Source organism: Eretmochelys imbricata, chromosome 1, assembly GCF_965152235.1.
Source record: "Eretmochelys imbricata isolate rEreImb1 chromosome 1, rEreImb1.hap1, whole genome shotgun sequence".
Taxonomy (NCBI): Eukaryota; Metazoa; Chordata; order Testudines; family Cheloniidae; genus Eretmochelys; species Eretmochelys imbricata.
Window position 1 is genome coordinate 255,377,306 of NC_135572.1, and position 16,098 is coordinate 255,393,403.

Here is a 16,098-nt window from a genome sequence, read left to right on the forward strand (position 1 = left end):
GGGCTGACCCCTAATAAGAGGGTATTTGCTGCCTTAGGGGTGGTACTGACCCACACTGACAAAGGATCGACTGTGACTATGCTCACAATGGCATTTCTCTCTCATTGCCACCAATTATTTATTTATTTTTTTAAAAGGCACCTGGACAGACAAATGGGGTTTGACCTAGAAAGTGATATACACACCAAATTCTATTATCTGCTAGTGGAACTGCGGCACATGTCCCACTCTTGACAATTTGAATGTTGTTTCTGATCATGGTACAATGGGGACTGATCTGGAGCCTACTCAAGCCAAATGGATTCTTTCCATTAGCTTCACTGGGTTTTGGATCAGGCCCACAGTGAACAGATGGGATAGCAAACAAAGGAAGGGAGACTTAAAAAAAGGAAAAATCCAAACAAGGAAGGATGAAGCATTGCAGAGGCTATACTAAAATACAAAAACAAATACAATTTTTCTTTAAAAATATTTTACAAAATAGAATACCTGGAGGAAAGAGTTACTGTACATGGTATAAAACACAAGGCTACGCTAGTCTCCTTATTTATGTGAAAAAGGAGAGGGTTGGTTTTTGGTGTGGTTATTTTTTTTTTTTTTTTTTTTTTTTAAAGTTTTCATATTTTTTTAATTGAGTTTTCCTGGTAAATTGCAAAAGTAGCCATACTGTTCTGTCCTATTTAGGCTTTTCGGCTAATGCCATCACTGGGAACTCTGAGCACCCCTTTGTAATAACCAAATAAAATCCGGAAACAATCACTGGTGGGCTGGCTGGATCACGGAAAGGACGGTTATGAGTAGAAAGGGCAGCCCTGCCATTGGCACAATCTGGGTACTGAGAGAGGGAGAATCACCGCACGGGAGGCAGTGTGCATTAGATGCATCAGCATGGTGCTTTAGAATCACTATGGTCTAGTGGATAGGGTACTGCACTAAGAGGTGGGATACCTGGATTCTATTCCTGGCTCTACCGATGACCAGCTGTGTGACCTTGGGCAAGGCATTTCCCCTCTCCGTGTATGTATTCCCCCTCCCATCCTTTTTTGGTCTTGTCTATCTAGGATAGGGGCTTCAGGACAGGGACAGTCTCTCACCATGTGCGTGTACAGTGCCTCGCACAATGGGGACCTGACCTTGGTTTGGTCTTCTAGGTAGTTTTGTAATAATAACTAGAGAGGGAGACCATCAGCACTGTGACCTGAACTGTTTCTAATTGGGAATACAAAACACATTTTTTTCCTAAGTGGTTGCTTTAATTCCATGTACTTTTAGGAAAAGGGAGGAGGAAGGGGAGCCTGATTACATTCTAAAAATCATTGTAGGGAGCTAAGTTTTATTTTAAAAAAGAATATTTTTTCCATCTTGATTTCAAAGTTCACCAAGAACAGCTGCATGGTCTTGGGAGCTTGGCTCTCTAGTCTGGCTGCCAGAGGGAAATTTTGGAAAGCTAATAAATACTATTTACAACAGTAACAGGAGGCTGGGAGGGGGGATGGGGGTGGAGAACAACAACCTAGAGCAATCTGAGGCCTTGTCTACCTCAGAAAACTGCACTGATGTATCTAAATGGATTTAGAAACTAATTTAATTAAATCCATGCAATCCCCTAATGTGGACGCTCTTATTTTGGTTTAAGAGAGCCTAGTATTGATTTAGTTTACGCCAGTAAGGAATCAACTTAAGATAAATGAATACAATATACTAGTCATAATCTTATTTAAAAATTTCCACACAAGGGAGTCACACAGATTAAACTCAATCAGTTTCTAAACCAATTTAGTTAAATTGGTGCAATTGTAGACAAGGCCTGAGAAGACACAGGGGCTGACTGAACTTTGCCTGGATCCTTCATAAGGATGGCAACAGTAGGGAAACTTCACCCACCATGTGATAAAGGGGCAGGAAAAGGAAAAAAAGAGAGAGAGAGCGCGAGAGAGCAGGAAGAAGAAAAAAAATATATCAATACTGCCATTGAACAGACTCTCCTGTCTGTGCCATTGGCTCAACAGGACTAGCGTCTGTTCTCTGCCCTCAGTGGGCGGGATGGGAACCGTGAACACATTTCTCCCCGCATAAAGCTCCAGTGTGCCAGAGTGATGGGCATGGAGCTGTGGCTAAATCCTGAGCAGTGTCACACTGTACCTTTTAGTTTCCTTCTCCCATGTGACCTACCACAAATGTTCCCCCGTGAGTTACATTTGATTAGGGTACACACACAAACCAACCAGCTGTACACTGCTGGCACCAGCTGCTTTTAGGTTTCAAACCCTCCTTTGTACTACCAGTCAGGGACAGCAGTAAAAGCAGAAGCAGGTTTGTGCGCATGGAGGAAGGGACAGCATGAGGACAACTGCTGCTGACTAAAGTCACAGCTTCTTCAGCCAAATCAGAAGTTGGCAGACTCTCTCTTTTGCCCTTTAGTTCCCTGATGGTGATGAGTCTGGGGGAAGGGGTGGGGCTTGGGCTGGAAAGAAGGCAGGATAATGAGGGGGAGGAAAGGCCTCTTTTTTAAGAAGTAGCATTGACTCGTCTATCAATTTCAATTATTTTCAGTGTTTCATTCACTTCCAGCTCTGAGCTGACCCTGTGAGGAGAAAAAAAAAGGGAATGTTATACCTGAATGCAATCATGCAAAAAAGCACACACCCCACTGAAACTGGTTACTGCTGATACAGTGCCTATTATTTACCAGGAGCTCACTGGTTGGAACTTGGTAACACATCAAATTAGTCACCTCTTCACCCTAAGATAGATATGCTGGAGTAGGGATGGGGCAGGGGCAACGTGTCTCATCCTAGTGCTTTAAGAGACACATATCCAAGTAAAAACCCATTTGGCACAACAGAAAGGTCTGTTGAAGAGTTCCAGGTAGGGTGATGGCAGGGCATGCAGAAGTAGAGTGACGGAAAAGACATCAGTTCTTCAAACCAGAGAGAGTCTCATTTTCCAGGAGCACCAAATCTCACATTATTTAAAGGAAAGAATTTAACAAGGAATTCCATGCAACTTTCTCAAGGTGACCCTTCTTGCAATACATGCTTCACCTTCCCAGCTCTGCCCTGCAGCAAACTAACAGGGCCCAGGGTACAAAGCAATCTTGAGTGCAAAAGGCACCCAGTTCCTCATTACCCACCTGGTTAGACATCTTAGCAATCCACAAGTTCATGTCATTCAAATGGCAATGCCCCATGGCCTGCATATTTTTAGATTGTTTGATGATGCATATTTCCCCTTAGCTGTCAGCATGTAGGCAATGCAGCTCCCTCTGGGTGATATTTTACTGGTATTTCCTCTCCCAAAAAATTATTTGTATAACGCCATACATGTGTGTGTATATATGTGCACGCACATCAGACACAAACATGGATGTCTGACGGATGACAGTTTCCCACAAAATCTTTCTGAATTAAGTTAAACCTTACTGAATTAAGTTTCAGTGTCTTAGGAGCTCACTGTATCAACAGTACAAATGTTTGTGTGTTACTGTGGGATAGTATGCAAGCTCTCTAGGGGTAAGACTAATATATGTGCTTGGAAGCTCATAATACTTCCAAGAACTCTTTTAAACAGGCTAAGTCAAGTATGAACTGTTAGTTGAGTAGGGTTCCTAGGACATGCTTGGTTGGGGGGGGTGGGGGGGCAAAATGCAAATGCCAACCTCCAGACCCGTTCTTTTGAAGCTTCACCCTGGGGAAGGGACTTTTGTCTACAAATGACCTATTCCCAGGATCAAAATGCCCAAATGGCATAAACGAGTAACTCACAGATTCATGAGTGTTCTTGTTCTGAGCAAAAGGAATTATGAACTTGTTAGCCACAGGAAAAACCCCTGGGTGGGGTTTGAAGGACTGTTCACTCACTCGTCTTGGAGTTGGGATGACCTCTGGTAAGCTTATTGACATGTATATAGGTTCTTTTATTGTTTTTAATATGTTTTCTCTGCCATGCTTGTACCTTAAGAATAAATGTGCTTGCTTAGAAAGAACTTTGTGGTAACTTAACTGTGGTCATTACACTGTTCACCATCTGAGGAGAAAAGTAAAGCAGGCCTCCTTAGGCAGTCTGACTTTGCCAGGGAATTCACAGAGTATGCACAGAACTGTGCGGCCTGGAAATACACTGGTCAGGAGGGAGAGAGACACAGGTCTCCACCCAAGAGATGGAGCCAGAAGCCTATGCATTGATGCCCTTGGTGAACCAGCGAGGGGGCAATACAGGTGCAGATGCCCTGAACCATGACAGGGTGGATTACACAAAGTCTTGTGAGGCTGTAGTCAGTGTCATCACTAAACCATCCTATAGGGAGCTCTTATTAATACAGGCAGAGAAACAAACAAACAGTCTTAAATGACATCTATACTACTATTGTTTGAGAAGACTACCATCCTTTAGCTAGTATACGTCAAAGGAACCCACACCAGGCTTAGCAGGAACCCCATAACTACCTGCTTTCCAAGCACATGGTCTTGCATAGGAAACATAGCCCAGTGGATAGGACATAGGATTGGGAGTCAGGAGAACAAGGTTCTAATTTTGGCTCCGCTACTGACTTGCTGTGTGATTTGGGGCAAGTCATTTTACCTCTCCTTGCCTCAGTTTCCCTTCCCCACTCTTAGTCTGGTCTATCTAGGCTGTAAGCACTTCAGGGCAGGGATTGTCTCTCACTATGTGTTCGTTCAGTGCCTAGCACAATGGGGCCCTGATCTTGACTGCAGGCCTCTGTGCACAACAGTAATACAAATAACTGTCCAGGAAACATGCAACAAGGAATTTCATGCAGCTCATGCTTAGGCCTGCTTCCTCTGCACTCACCTGTGTGGCTGCAGCCCCAGCAACACTGATTTCTCTAGCCTTGTCTCGTTGGTTATTGTGAAGTGGGACACTTTGTCCTGCTGCACCCCCGGCACAGATTCCAGAGGTAGTGCTGTGTGTTTGGAGGCATCCATGCGCCTATCCCAGGCATCACCGCGATCTGCAAAGGAGATTGAAGTGTACTGCTCCTCCAGTGGGCGAGGCTCTTCGTAAATTAGCAGGCTTCTTGACCGTACTGTGTACAAATAGGGGAGGCAGAAACTAAATGAGAAACACAGTGAGCCCAGATATATGGGCACTGGACATGTCGGGAATTGAAGGTGGACAAATATAAACACAGTAAATCTAGCTGCACAGGATTTTGCTACTCATGGAGATTAACTACTAATTTTGGAGCTAGGAAAAGATGCTGCACTGACAGCCCTCCACGTATGCCCACAGCAAGTGCAATATGAGCACTGGTCATTCAAGGGCCCTTCCCCACTAATCCAGCCACCGGCCGGAACTGGAGGGATGACTTCTGGGGTGAACACTCAGATACCATGGTGACAGGCTCCATTTTAACACGATAGTTATTGGACACAGCTAGCATCTACTTCCATCCTGGTGCCCCACTCAATCCTGGGCCTCTGACATGGCCAATAGAAAGGCAATCGATATCAGCTATGTTGGAGGTTTTTTAGCAACGTGAATACTTGGCCACTTGGAAGAGAACTAAGGCCACGCTCACCTGGAATCTTTCGGGAGTTACGAGTCTGATGCCTGCGGCTGACACACAGAAGCCTAACTGGAACTATCAAGTAGGCTGGGGAGCAACAGACTCCTCCATTCCTTCACGGTACGTTTCACCAACAGCATGGGTAACCCAGCCATTGAACTTTCTCATCCCACTCAATACACTGGCATTTCTATAATGCCAAAACACCAACACCTCAAAACCACTAGAGGTTGGGCTTTATTATAGTTTTGGATGCGGCCCTGGAGAGAGACAAGAAGCTGGTGCGTGGGAGTCCGCAGGTCTCATCCTCAAAAGAGGCGGGGGAGAAAGGAACATTTCCTGATGGTCAGCAGTGCCCTTTTCCAGGTTGCGCAAGAAGATATGTTGAGAGGCTCCAAAGGAGAATTCCCATCCAGCCCTCAGCCAGAAAAATGACAACCACAATGTGGGGGTGGCACTAAAACACAGCTACTGGGAAGGGCAGTGCAGGCTGCCTACTCTTGACTCCCTCAAAAATGCAAAGGGGGTCTGGCGGGGGAGTGAGTCATCAAGCAAATGGCAGCGCTGAGTTAGCTTACCGATGGAGGCAGTGTACGACTCTGGTGTGGAATGCTGGCTGGGCAGCACCATCTTTGTGGCAGAAGGATAGGGCCCGTAACTCTGAGAGAAGCTGCCGAAAATTCCGGCGAAGCACAGCACCACCACCTGGACAAGGCAGAAAGCAAAAAATAAAAGCGATCTCACTCTTTGAGCCCAAATACATGGGAATTAAGGTTAAAGCAATGGCAAGTCACACAACTGCTGTAATTTTTAAAAAAATATTGATTCAAGGCTATTTTTTGGTCAATATATATGATGCCCCTAATCAAACGTGCATGGACAATAACAATTCAATATTTAAAAGGACAGATTTCAATGCAAGAGTCTATTTTAAAGACCTGCAGCCATTTTATTCTGTTGAACTTCTTTATTTGGAAGTTGGAAAGGCTAGAAGCACAACTTAACTGGACTAAACTCAGACATGCATTTAAAGATTCATGTTGCTTAACTTGTATCAGGCATTTCTAAACCTGCTTTTGGACACAATCTTACTTAAAAGTGACAAACGAAGAAGCTATACCAGCCTGAAGGCTCAATGTCGGACTAGAGACCAGTTTCCATCCAGCTATAGCACCAACATAAAGGGAATTTGGTTGCTAAATTTAGAAGTAAAGCCTTTCTAACAGTTCTTTTACCCTGAGCATTAAACAAGTAGATTTACAGCCTCTGGGTTATTTTTATTTTAATGAATTAATGTATTATTTTGATCTAAAAGAACCAAGCACCTAAAGGGCTCCCATTTCATAGCTCTGGGTGCCCTTTGATGTACCTCCTCTAATTTTGTATATTTAAGTGTAACAAAAATCAACCAACGCAGCAGCACTTCTCCTTCCCTTACCCCTGGACCTTTCATCTAATCATCAGAAAACACCCTGAGACAGTTTACCTCCCCCAAACCACATACTGCCAGCAGACAGCAATCCTATCCTCACACCCCTTGCCAATGCCTGCTCAAACAGATAGACTTTGTAGCGGGCCTTGAAAGTCAACAGTCTTGTGCTCTTGCAGCCCCAGTTCGGACATGAGTACATTCCAAAGGAAAGGGCCCCTCCCGCCCCAGAAAACACTTCATTCTTGACGAGAGACGCTTCCCACCCTGTGGGCTTTCAGGCTGATGGGCTGAACAGAATGGGTAGAGTACCCTTCAGCAACAAAAATCCACACATATCCCAGGCTGCCTCAGCATTCATGATTTCCCAAAGCTTCCAGCTGCTAGCAGGAAACTGACTGCTGCTCCCACCGCTTTTTCCAACCCTGCAGTGCCATTATCCAAGGGAGTTGGGAGCCAGACATGAGCTGAGCCAGGGGGAACAGTGGTTTTAGCAACTGCTGCTTGTGGTCCCCAACTTCCGAGTCACTCACCATGAGACAAGTCCCTGTCTGCGTGCTGGCTGCTTTACAGGAACGGGATACTTTGCCAGCAACCATGGCTTGGAGTCTCTGTAACTGCTGCAGAAGAGTTCTGGAATGTGAAGAGTAACACAGCCATCAATATTAACCAGGAGATTTACATACCTCAGACCATATGATCATACAGCTTTTCACCTTGATCTCTGTGCCCTACTAACAGTAAACATTTACATGCAGGTGCATCGAGTTAAAATCCTCGCCTTAAAAGTTAGAGGCAAGGAATGGCTGTCCTAATTTTCCAAAATATTGTGCACAATCACATTAGACTTTGTTTTTCCACAACTGATGTCAGTTTCATTCTTCCCCAAACATTCCCACCAACTATTTTACTTCCTACTTTTGAGGCTCCTACTTGTTCATCCAGGAAGGATCAGCTTTTCAGAAGAATGGGAGCAGGATTACCATATATATACATGCAGTCACAACAGTTACATTCACAGATGACCAGCTGCACATCTGATTGGATCTTGTGTCATGATTGCAACAGGAATTTTGCCATTGACTAACGGGTGCAGGATCAGGTCCACAATTACCCTAATCAATTGTGTAGCTGTGCGCACACATTTCTGAAAATCTGGCCCTTAAGGTAAACTGGAAAGCTTTTGTAAATAAAATGCCTTTAGATCTCAAAACCTGTAATATGTTCAGACTTCTCTTCTCATACATTTGTTTTAAATTAAATATTTAATGTTACTTCTTCCTAAGGTTACCTATTAACTCTTCCATCCTCCAAGAGCTGATGAAATCACAGACCCCTATGCTGCTATTATTACAATCATTCTCAGAGGTCCCAACCACAACGGAGGCCCTGTTGTGCTGGACAAACATAAGAATCCCAACCAAGAACAGCACTTTCTACCCTCGTGGCTCTCTGCTTAGTGGAAAAGGTATGATCAACTGCTGCAGGGACAACAGTCCATGAATCTGAGTACTAGCCGTTTAAAAGTGAACTAGGAACTGATCTCAAACTACACTTAAATGTCTATTTTTAAGCCTGCTCAATCACGTTCCATTACTGATTTGGGTCTCTCCAAACTGTTCCCATTTTGTTCTGACTAATCCAACTCTTTTGAAAAGCATTTAACCAAATGCCCTACTTCAAACACACGCAAAAACCCCTGGGGAAGTTTGTACCTGGATCCTAACTTTGCAGCTCAATCCCATTTCTACGTTTCATTTCACCTATAAGAGAACTTGAGGCCTCATGACAAATATACATGGCAACCCACAACAGCTTTAAAGGCTGGGATGTCAAAAATGCTGGAGCAAGAGAGATGGAAAAGCATTATTTTAAAACCAAGTTCTTAAAAGCCAATTGTAGGACAGACCCAGAGGTGCCTTTACAGCTCAATATACACTCACCTGCCTATTATAGACTTTTTTTAATCAATGATCATTGTTAATTAAGGTAGAATGATTTCAAGGACTTCAGAAGTGGAGTCTGAAATTAGTACAAGGAATACTCCCAGCACAGATTTATCTGGGCCAGCAGATCCTTCCCAACTTTCACAAGGGTGTCTAATATGCAGCTGGAAATATGGTTTGTTACACATCTGGGTGTAAAATAAAAATTGGTTATCCTCCTTCTGGTTCCTTATGTACAGTAGGAGCAGCGCCGGGCAGTTATGTGGGAGAGCCATTTCAATTCAGATGAAATAGGCCACACCAACTACTCAATAATATTGTTACACAGCATGTGTGCGCGTCACACAAGCAGCTTTCCTTAAAAGGTAAATACATACTGTGCATGGCTATTCCCATCTTCTAAACCAGTGTACACATTTCATGGGAAGGTTTTTTGAACCTTGGCATGTACAATCACTGTAGTGACAGGAGACCAAATCCTCCCCATGTACCAAGACAGAGTAGCTCACCTTTATGCACCAGGGTTCCAGAGGAGTTTCGGAAATAAATTTTCCTTCCAGCTCTGGGCCTGCTACTGCAGTTTTGAAATAGCAACAAAAAGCCTTGAGATAGCAACAGCTCTTGCTGCTCTGGGGGATTTGGGGGAGGAGTTGGAGATGGGTGTTATGAAAGAAATGGCAGGTGGATCTGCGTAGTGGCATATCCACTAAAATTTCTCCTCTCTGCCCTCCTTGTCCAGCCCAAGCCTTGCTGTGCAGAGAGCCCCCAAAGACCTGGATTCCAAGATGCTATGCTCCTCAAATCTGTATTTTCTCCCCCCTCAGCAGTGTAACTATACCGGTTCCACTATATCTTGGGCCCTTCATGGCCAAGGAAGTGGGGAGTAAGATTTGCTCCAAGGTATTTACTAACGACACAAGGTGTGGGTACTTTGTACTGAAAGTAAACAAGTACTTATAAGTTCCACCACATAACACAAATCTTCAAACATCTCTAAACTGGGCCTCATTTACACTGAGGAAAACAGAAGTAGCCTTTTTGAAGTTAGCGAAGTGACTCCCTATTTACTATGGTGTGAGTAGCGAATCAAGGCCACTGTCTCTTTCACCACAGTAAAGGATTCAATGTTGGGAGTTAAAATACTCAGGATGCGTTTTCAAGCTAAGAACCAGGAACTGAGGCAAGAGAAGGCTGGAAGTTCGTTTGTTTGGAGACAACATGGTTATCCCTCTTGCCCCCAAATAGAACACTCTTCCATACTTCTTTTCTATAGTTCGGTCCAAAAAACTGGAAGCGTTAGTTGAAGGTCAAAATGCCTCCTCTCCCATAGAAAAGTTGCCTTCAATATTATTGTTGGGGTGAGATGTGCTAACGAAAACTGGAGAAGGGGATAAAGAGCAACTTTAAGAACAAGAGCATTTTATACCAAGAGGCCTCTGCTGAACATCTGAAGGAAGGTCAAGAATGCTTTTAGTGAAACATATTGCCTATGGCTGAATTTTAACAGGAGAAAATTAAATCTTGAGGCAGTGTAGATCACGGGGTTGCACCCTGGGATTAATCTCACTCTGTCTGACACATTTCCTGATGATATTCAATTAGAGGGTCACCTCCTGGTAGGAGGTGTGAATGTGCTTTCACGCTTTCCTTGCCAATGGAAGTGCCTCACAGGAAAGCTGTAAAGTAATTAAGGGATTCCCTCTCCCTTCTAGTCTTGCTGGAAAATCCACTCCAGCCTGTGATGTCTAATTTGTGTTTTTATATAGGTAGGTTACTTTCCAAAGGGTTCTTTTAACAACAGAGGATGGGTGCAATCCAAGGCTTCATCACCAACCTCGCCTGAACAAGAGTTGCTGCTGGGCGTGAGCATGAAATCTGGGTCACTGCAGGATCTCCCTGCCTGGCAGGTTTGGAATCCGTCCCTCACATTCAAAAGCTAGCACTGCTCACAGCGTGCTATATACTTTCAGCAAAACAAAAACTGTTTGCAAGTTTTTCATAGAATTTCTCCTATTTTTGACAAAACGAAAACAGTTTTCTGTTTTCATTTTTTGGAAAAACTTGTGGTCCTCCACTATTCTCCATTTCCACACACCCCCTTTCTCCTGTCGGAAGTGGAAAAAACCAAAAGTGACTCTTTGCAGTTTTTCCATCAATAACCAGAAAGTTTCAACCAAAAGGAAAAGGAAAATGTCTGTGGAAAATTTAGGTCAAGAAGCCATTTTTTCCACCCCCATCACCCCAACACCAAAAAAAACACCACGTTTCGGTGCAAAAACATTGACCTGCTCTGTTAAAAACAATTCCAAGGCTCTCAAGCAGTGTCAATTTTAGAGAGAGAGATTTCAAAGAAGAAAGATTTTTAAAATGTCCCATTGAAAAACAAAGCCAAATCCTCCGTCACCCACAGGACGCACTGTAAAATAAGTTTACTAATCCCAGTTGAAGGAATTACCATGCAGATCAAGGAGACTTGGCGACCCTATTGCTGTTTCAACTCTTGCAATGCCCCTGATCTCACACACTCACCTGACACTGCCCCTTGGAAGTCAATGGAAGTTTTACCACTGACCTCAGTGGGAGCAGAAGCAGGGCCTCAATGGACTATTTTCTTAGCATCCAACAAAGAGCAACCAGATTTTATTTTATAAAACCACGACCTTCCGCAGTGATCTCAGGTTGGAAAGCAGCACAGCTTGCTTTCTGTTGTTTCTCCTGGCCATCCTATCATTCCTGATCCATGTATAAGCCATGAGGTTGTGATAACCAGTTTGTGTACTGTCAGAGTTTCCTTGTTCCGTTTGCACACACAGCACAAAAGTAATCCATACAACTGGTGAGGTGCATTTTAAATAGGATCCAATTTCTATTACTTTTCTGGGAAAATAATCAGAAATAAATATCCTATTTCTTCTCTCATCTAATACAGGTACATCCTATTTTTTCAATACTCTCTAACCCCAGATATCTGTGTCCTCCAGTCTGACAGCATGCTGGTGTAGGGGAGGCATCATAGTCTATGGGATTCTATTCCCAGCTCAGTTACTGGCCTCCTGTGTGACTTTAAGCCAGTCGCTTCTCCCACACCATCCTTATGCCTGTTTCCTCTCCCATCCTTTGACTTGTCTATTGAAGCTCTTGGCACTAGGACCATCTCTTACTTTGTACCGTGCCTAACACAGTGGAATCCTGCTCTCCCTTGACTTCCATAACTCTGTGCTATCCTTGTTCTCCTCCTACCTATCCAATTCCTCCTTCAGCAGGTCTTTTGTAGGATCCTTCATCAGCTTTCCGAGGGGGCTCCATAAGGCTCTGTCCTTCGTCCCCTTCTCTTCTCCCTCTGTATCCTCATCCGTAAACACAAATTAGACTACCATGTCTATGCTAACCACTCACAGATCTACCTCTCTTCCACAGATTAGGGATGTAAATACCATTTAAACTATTAAAAATTATATCATTTAACTGGTTAAATGATTAAAGGGAGAGGGCCCCCAGGTACTTAGTTTGTCCCGATGCGGCCTCCACAGACACTCCATGCCACCCCAGCAGCAGCTTCCCCTCCCAGTGCACCGTGCACTTCCGCAGCCAAACCCCCTTCCAGTGGCACAGGGGGAGGCCAGGAACTACTTTACCCCGCCAATGGGGCCCGCAGACCCTGCCCGCCCACCCCGGCCTAAATGTGCACCCCCTGCCCGGCTGGCCATCCCCTGAGAAGCCGCCGGGGTCGGTAGGGCCCAGGGCAGCTCAGGGAGGAGAATTGGTTCGAGACCCACGCACAGGGGTTAGACTAATACTTACCAGTTAACTGTTTAATATTTTACATCCCTACCACCGACCTGCTTCCTTCTGTCCAAATTAAAATCTTAGCCTGTGTCTCAAACATCTCCTTGAGGATGTCTAACTGCCAGCTTAAGCTAAGCATGGTTAAAACAGAGCTCCTAATCTTCCCCCACAACCTCCTTTTTCAATCATCGTGGACAACACCACTATCCTGCCCGTCGGTCAGGCCCATAACCTGGGTGTCATCTTTGATCCTGACCTCTCTCTAGGCCTTCACATCCAGGTTGTGTCTAAATCTTGCCTATTCTTTCTCTGTAACATCTCTACTATACATCCTTTCCTATTCATCCACATAGCTAAAAGTCTTGTCCAAGCTCTCATCATCTCGTGCCTCAATTCCTGCAACATCTTTCTCTCTAGCCTTGACAAACACAATCTTGCCTTGCTCAGATCTATTCACAATGCTGCTGCAAAGATGGTTTCCCTAGCCCGTCGCTTTGACCATTACCACTCCCGCCTTTGAATTCCTCCACTGGCTCCTGCTTTTCTATTACATCAAACATAAGCTACTGGTCTTCACTCTCAACTTTCTGATGCTCTTAATTCCTTCTTAAACCTTCCTGGCCTATCCCCACCCTACGTATCATCCCTCATTTGCTACTGAGCTGTCGATGCCAGCTTCCATCACCCACTTGTTACATTTTCAAACAAGTATTTTTCTCCTGTGCTGCCCCATGCACTTGAGCAATTCTCCCTGTAAACATCTGCAAAGCTGCCTCATTATCCACCTTCAAATCCCTCCTCAAAACTCATCTCCACCAGAAGGCCTACAAAAAAACCCGAACAGGTAGGCTGCTGACATACTTAGATTACTGCCTACCATGCAGATCAATACTGTCTCACTTGTACTTCCCCATCCGTCTGTATCCATCCGTTGTCTCTGGTCTTATACTTAGATTGTAAACTCTTTGGGGCTGTGACCATCGTTTTGTTCTGTGTCTGCACAACTAGCCCCAGGAGGTCCTGGCCCACGACAGAAGCTTCTAGATGCTACAGTAATACAAATAAATCTCTGTGCCTTAGTTTCCTGGAATAATACTACTATCTTCCCGCAGAGATGAGGTGTAATTAATGTTGTGGACTCGGATACTACATTGAGGGCACCATAGAAACACCCATGAGGAAATTATTAGTCCAGGGTTTACACAGTGTGCATTAAATAAAGACCTGGGGGCCACACATTGTATGAGGAAGATAAAGAAATATTGAATAACTACTCATTCACTGAATGAGGCAGGGGTCCTGTAACTATATAGGCAATATGATCATCTAATTAAAGAGACTGTACCATGATGAACATGCTCCAGGGGTAGAATGAAGGTTGCATGGGCCACAGGCAAAGGCTCCCTCCGTGTAGAAAAGGCTCTGGAGGGGGAGGCAGCAAAGAAAGACTTTGACAGTTTTCTCCACTGCCAGAGCCTTTCACTGACATGCGTTACTACAAGCCGCAGCATGGACCCACCCTGCTTTTCACACCTACCCTACATGCGGTCACCAGTGATGTGCAGTGTAGACCTAGCCAAACACCGCCATGACTGATGAAGGGAAACTATGCAACTAATTCTGCATATCTGGGATGTAAAGGATTTGGGGATAACATCACCTAAATAAACATGCTGTTTCAGGATTTAGTATCAGAATTAAGAGCATCCAAAACTTGGGAAAACGTTAAGAGTTTTATTAAAAATAGAGCTTCTTTTCATTATTTCACAAGGCAACCTTGGGCGTGAGGGACAGATACATGAGCAAGACTTTTGGAAAGCCTGCTGTGTCTAACATTGGGGAAGGCTGTGCTTACATGTAAAACTACCTTCCCTGGGGACAAGGGCTACTCGGTGAGAATCTTTTCAGTGGGTTGTTAAGGGGAGCAGAGTCTGTAACTGCCTACTTCCTGGTTCTTGCACCTTCCTCTGAAACAGCTGGTATCAGCCCATCAGAAAGAGATTCTGGATTAGATGGACCTGTTCTGATCTTATACAGCAATGCCAACATTCTCATGTGTGAGGCAGAGTGGGGAGATGAGCAAAGGAGGCGGGAGAAACGGCTTGGCTCTCTCCAAACAAGCAGCAGATGTCTTTATGCACGAGCAGTGTGTGGGAGACATTCTCCAGCAAATTACAGTGATACGGGGTCTGTCTCCATGAAATTAGAGATTGGATCCGAAGATTAGAAACACCACATGCCACTCAATGAACAATACATTGGCTGCCAGACAAATTCTAGGTCCTTTTCTAGGTCCTAGGCCTGATCTTTAAAGCTCAGCTATTTCAGTGACCACCTCCCTCCACACTTCAGTGCCACAGCTATGTGTCTGTGTAGGTATATACACATGCGCCACGCTCATCTGGATCTATTCAAATGGGACACAATATTCTCAGTGGAATCTGCCAGCACCAGAGATCAGGTTGAGCTCAAGTCTTATAACCTTTAAATCATGATGAACATGGGGCCGAATCTTTTAAATAAATATCGGTCTTCCTTTTATCTGACATTCCCTTAAGAGCTAAACGGTGGAATGGTCTCAGCTGTTGGTCTTTTGAGTAAACCACTTGGATTCACCTACAACTGTTTCTAAATGAGCAGAGAAAGGTGAGAAATTGGTTCTCTCTCAAAAGAAATGGCACTGCTACACTGATAGATGCTACGGTGAGAGGTGCCTTAGAAAGAACTTTGGTAGTTAGAATGGTAAGTAGCAGTCCCAGAAGAACTGACTACTAAGGGCCTCTAGATCTAGGCATCAGGACTCCACTGCAGCCTTACACTCCAGGTTAGGGCCTCTCCTCTCCAAGGTCTCCCATCAGACCAATCTTCCACTAGTCGAAGAGAGCTTGATGAGACTTCTTTTCTAGCCCATCCGTATCATTCAGAGATCAGTCCAGATGCTTAATGAAGAGTGACATGAAGAACTCGCAACTCTTACCAGCTTAGGGAGAGCACCCATAACTAAACATCAAACCCAAGCTCTCTCATATTATATTGAGCACTGAGCCACTGTGCCAGTCTTTTTACATATTTAACCTCCCCCATCTGTGTCATTAACCAGGTCAGATGGATCCATTTCTTAAGAGTCATTGTCCACTGCTCTAGTATTTGATCCCTTCTTTTCCAGATTTCCCACTTTTCATTTTGGAAGCATGTTCCAGTTGTCCTTTCAGATCCTACCTGTTTGTGTTCTCCAGGACTTCCACTTTCTTACGCAGCTCACTATTTTCATTTGAACAGGACTCAACCCTGAGAAAGGCACAAAGAAAGAAAGGCAAATTTAAAACCAGGCATCCATTATATTCAACAAAGGGGGTAAAATCCGAGTTCTAAGGTCCTGTCTATACTAGGTGGAAAAGCATTGCTGC

At 44.3% G+C, this 16,098-nt stretch overlaps 1 protein-coding gene across 1 annotated transcript in view; it reads right to left on the reverse strand.

Annotated features, from left to right (window-relative positions):
- Positions 1-2,437: 2,437 nt before the first annotated feature.
- CREB3L2 (cAMP responsive element binding protein 3 like 2) overlaps positions 2,438-16,098 on the reverse strand; it is a 105,649-nt gene continuing 91,988 nt past the window's right edge. The window contains exons 8-12 of the mRNA XM_077828003.1: positions 15,911-15,979; positions 7,493-7,592; positions 6,109-6,235; positions 4,813-5,047; positions 2,438-2,584 (exon numbers count right to left, since the gene is read on the reverse strand). Of these exons, the coding sequence (XP_077684129.1) occupies positions 2,509-2,584; positions 4,813-5,047; positions 6,109-6,235; positions 7,493-7,592; positions 15,911-15,979 (607 nt within the window). The 3' untranslated portion in view covers positions 2,438-2,508. The remainder of the gene's footprint in view (positions 2,585-4,812; positions 5,048-6,108; positions 6,236-7,492; positions 7,593-15,910; positions 15,980-16,098) is intronic.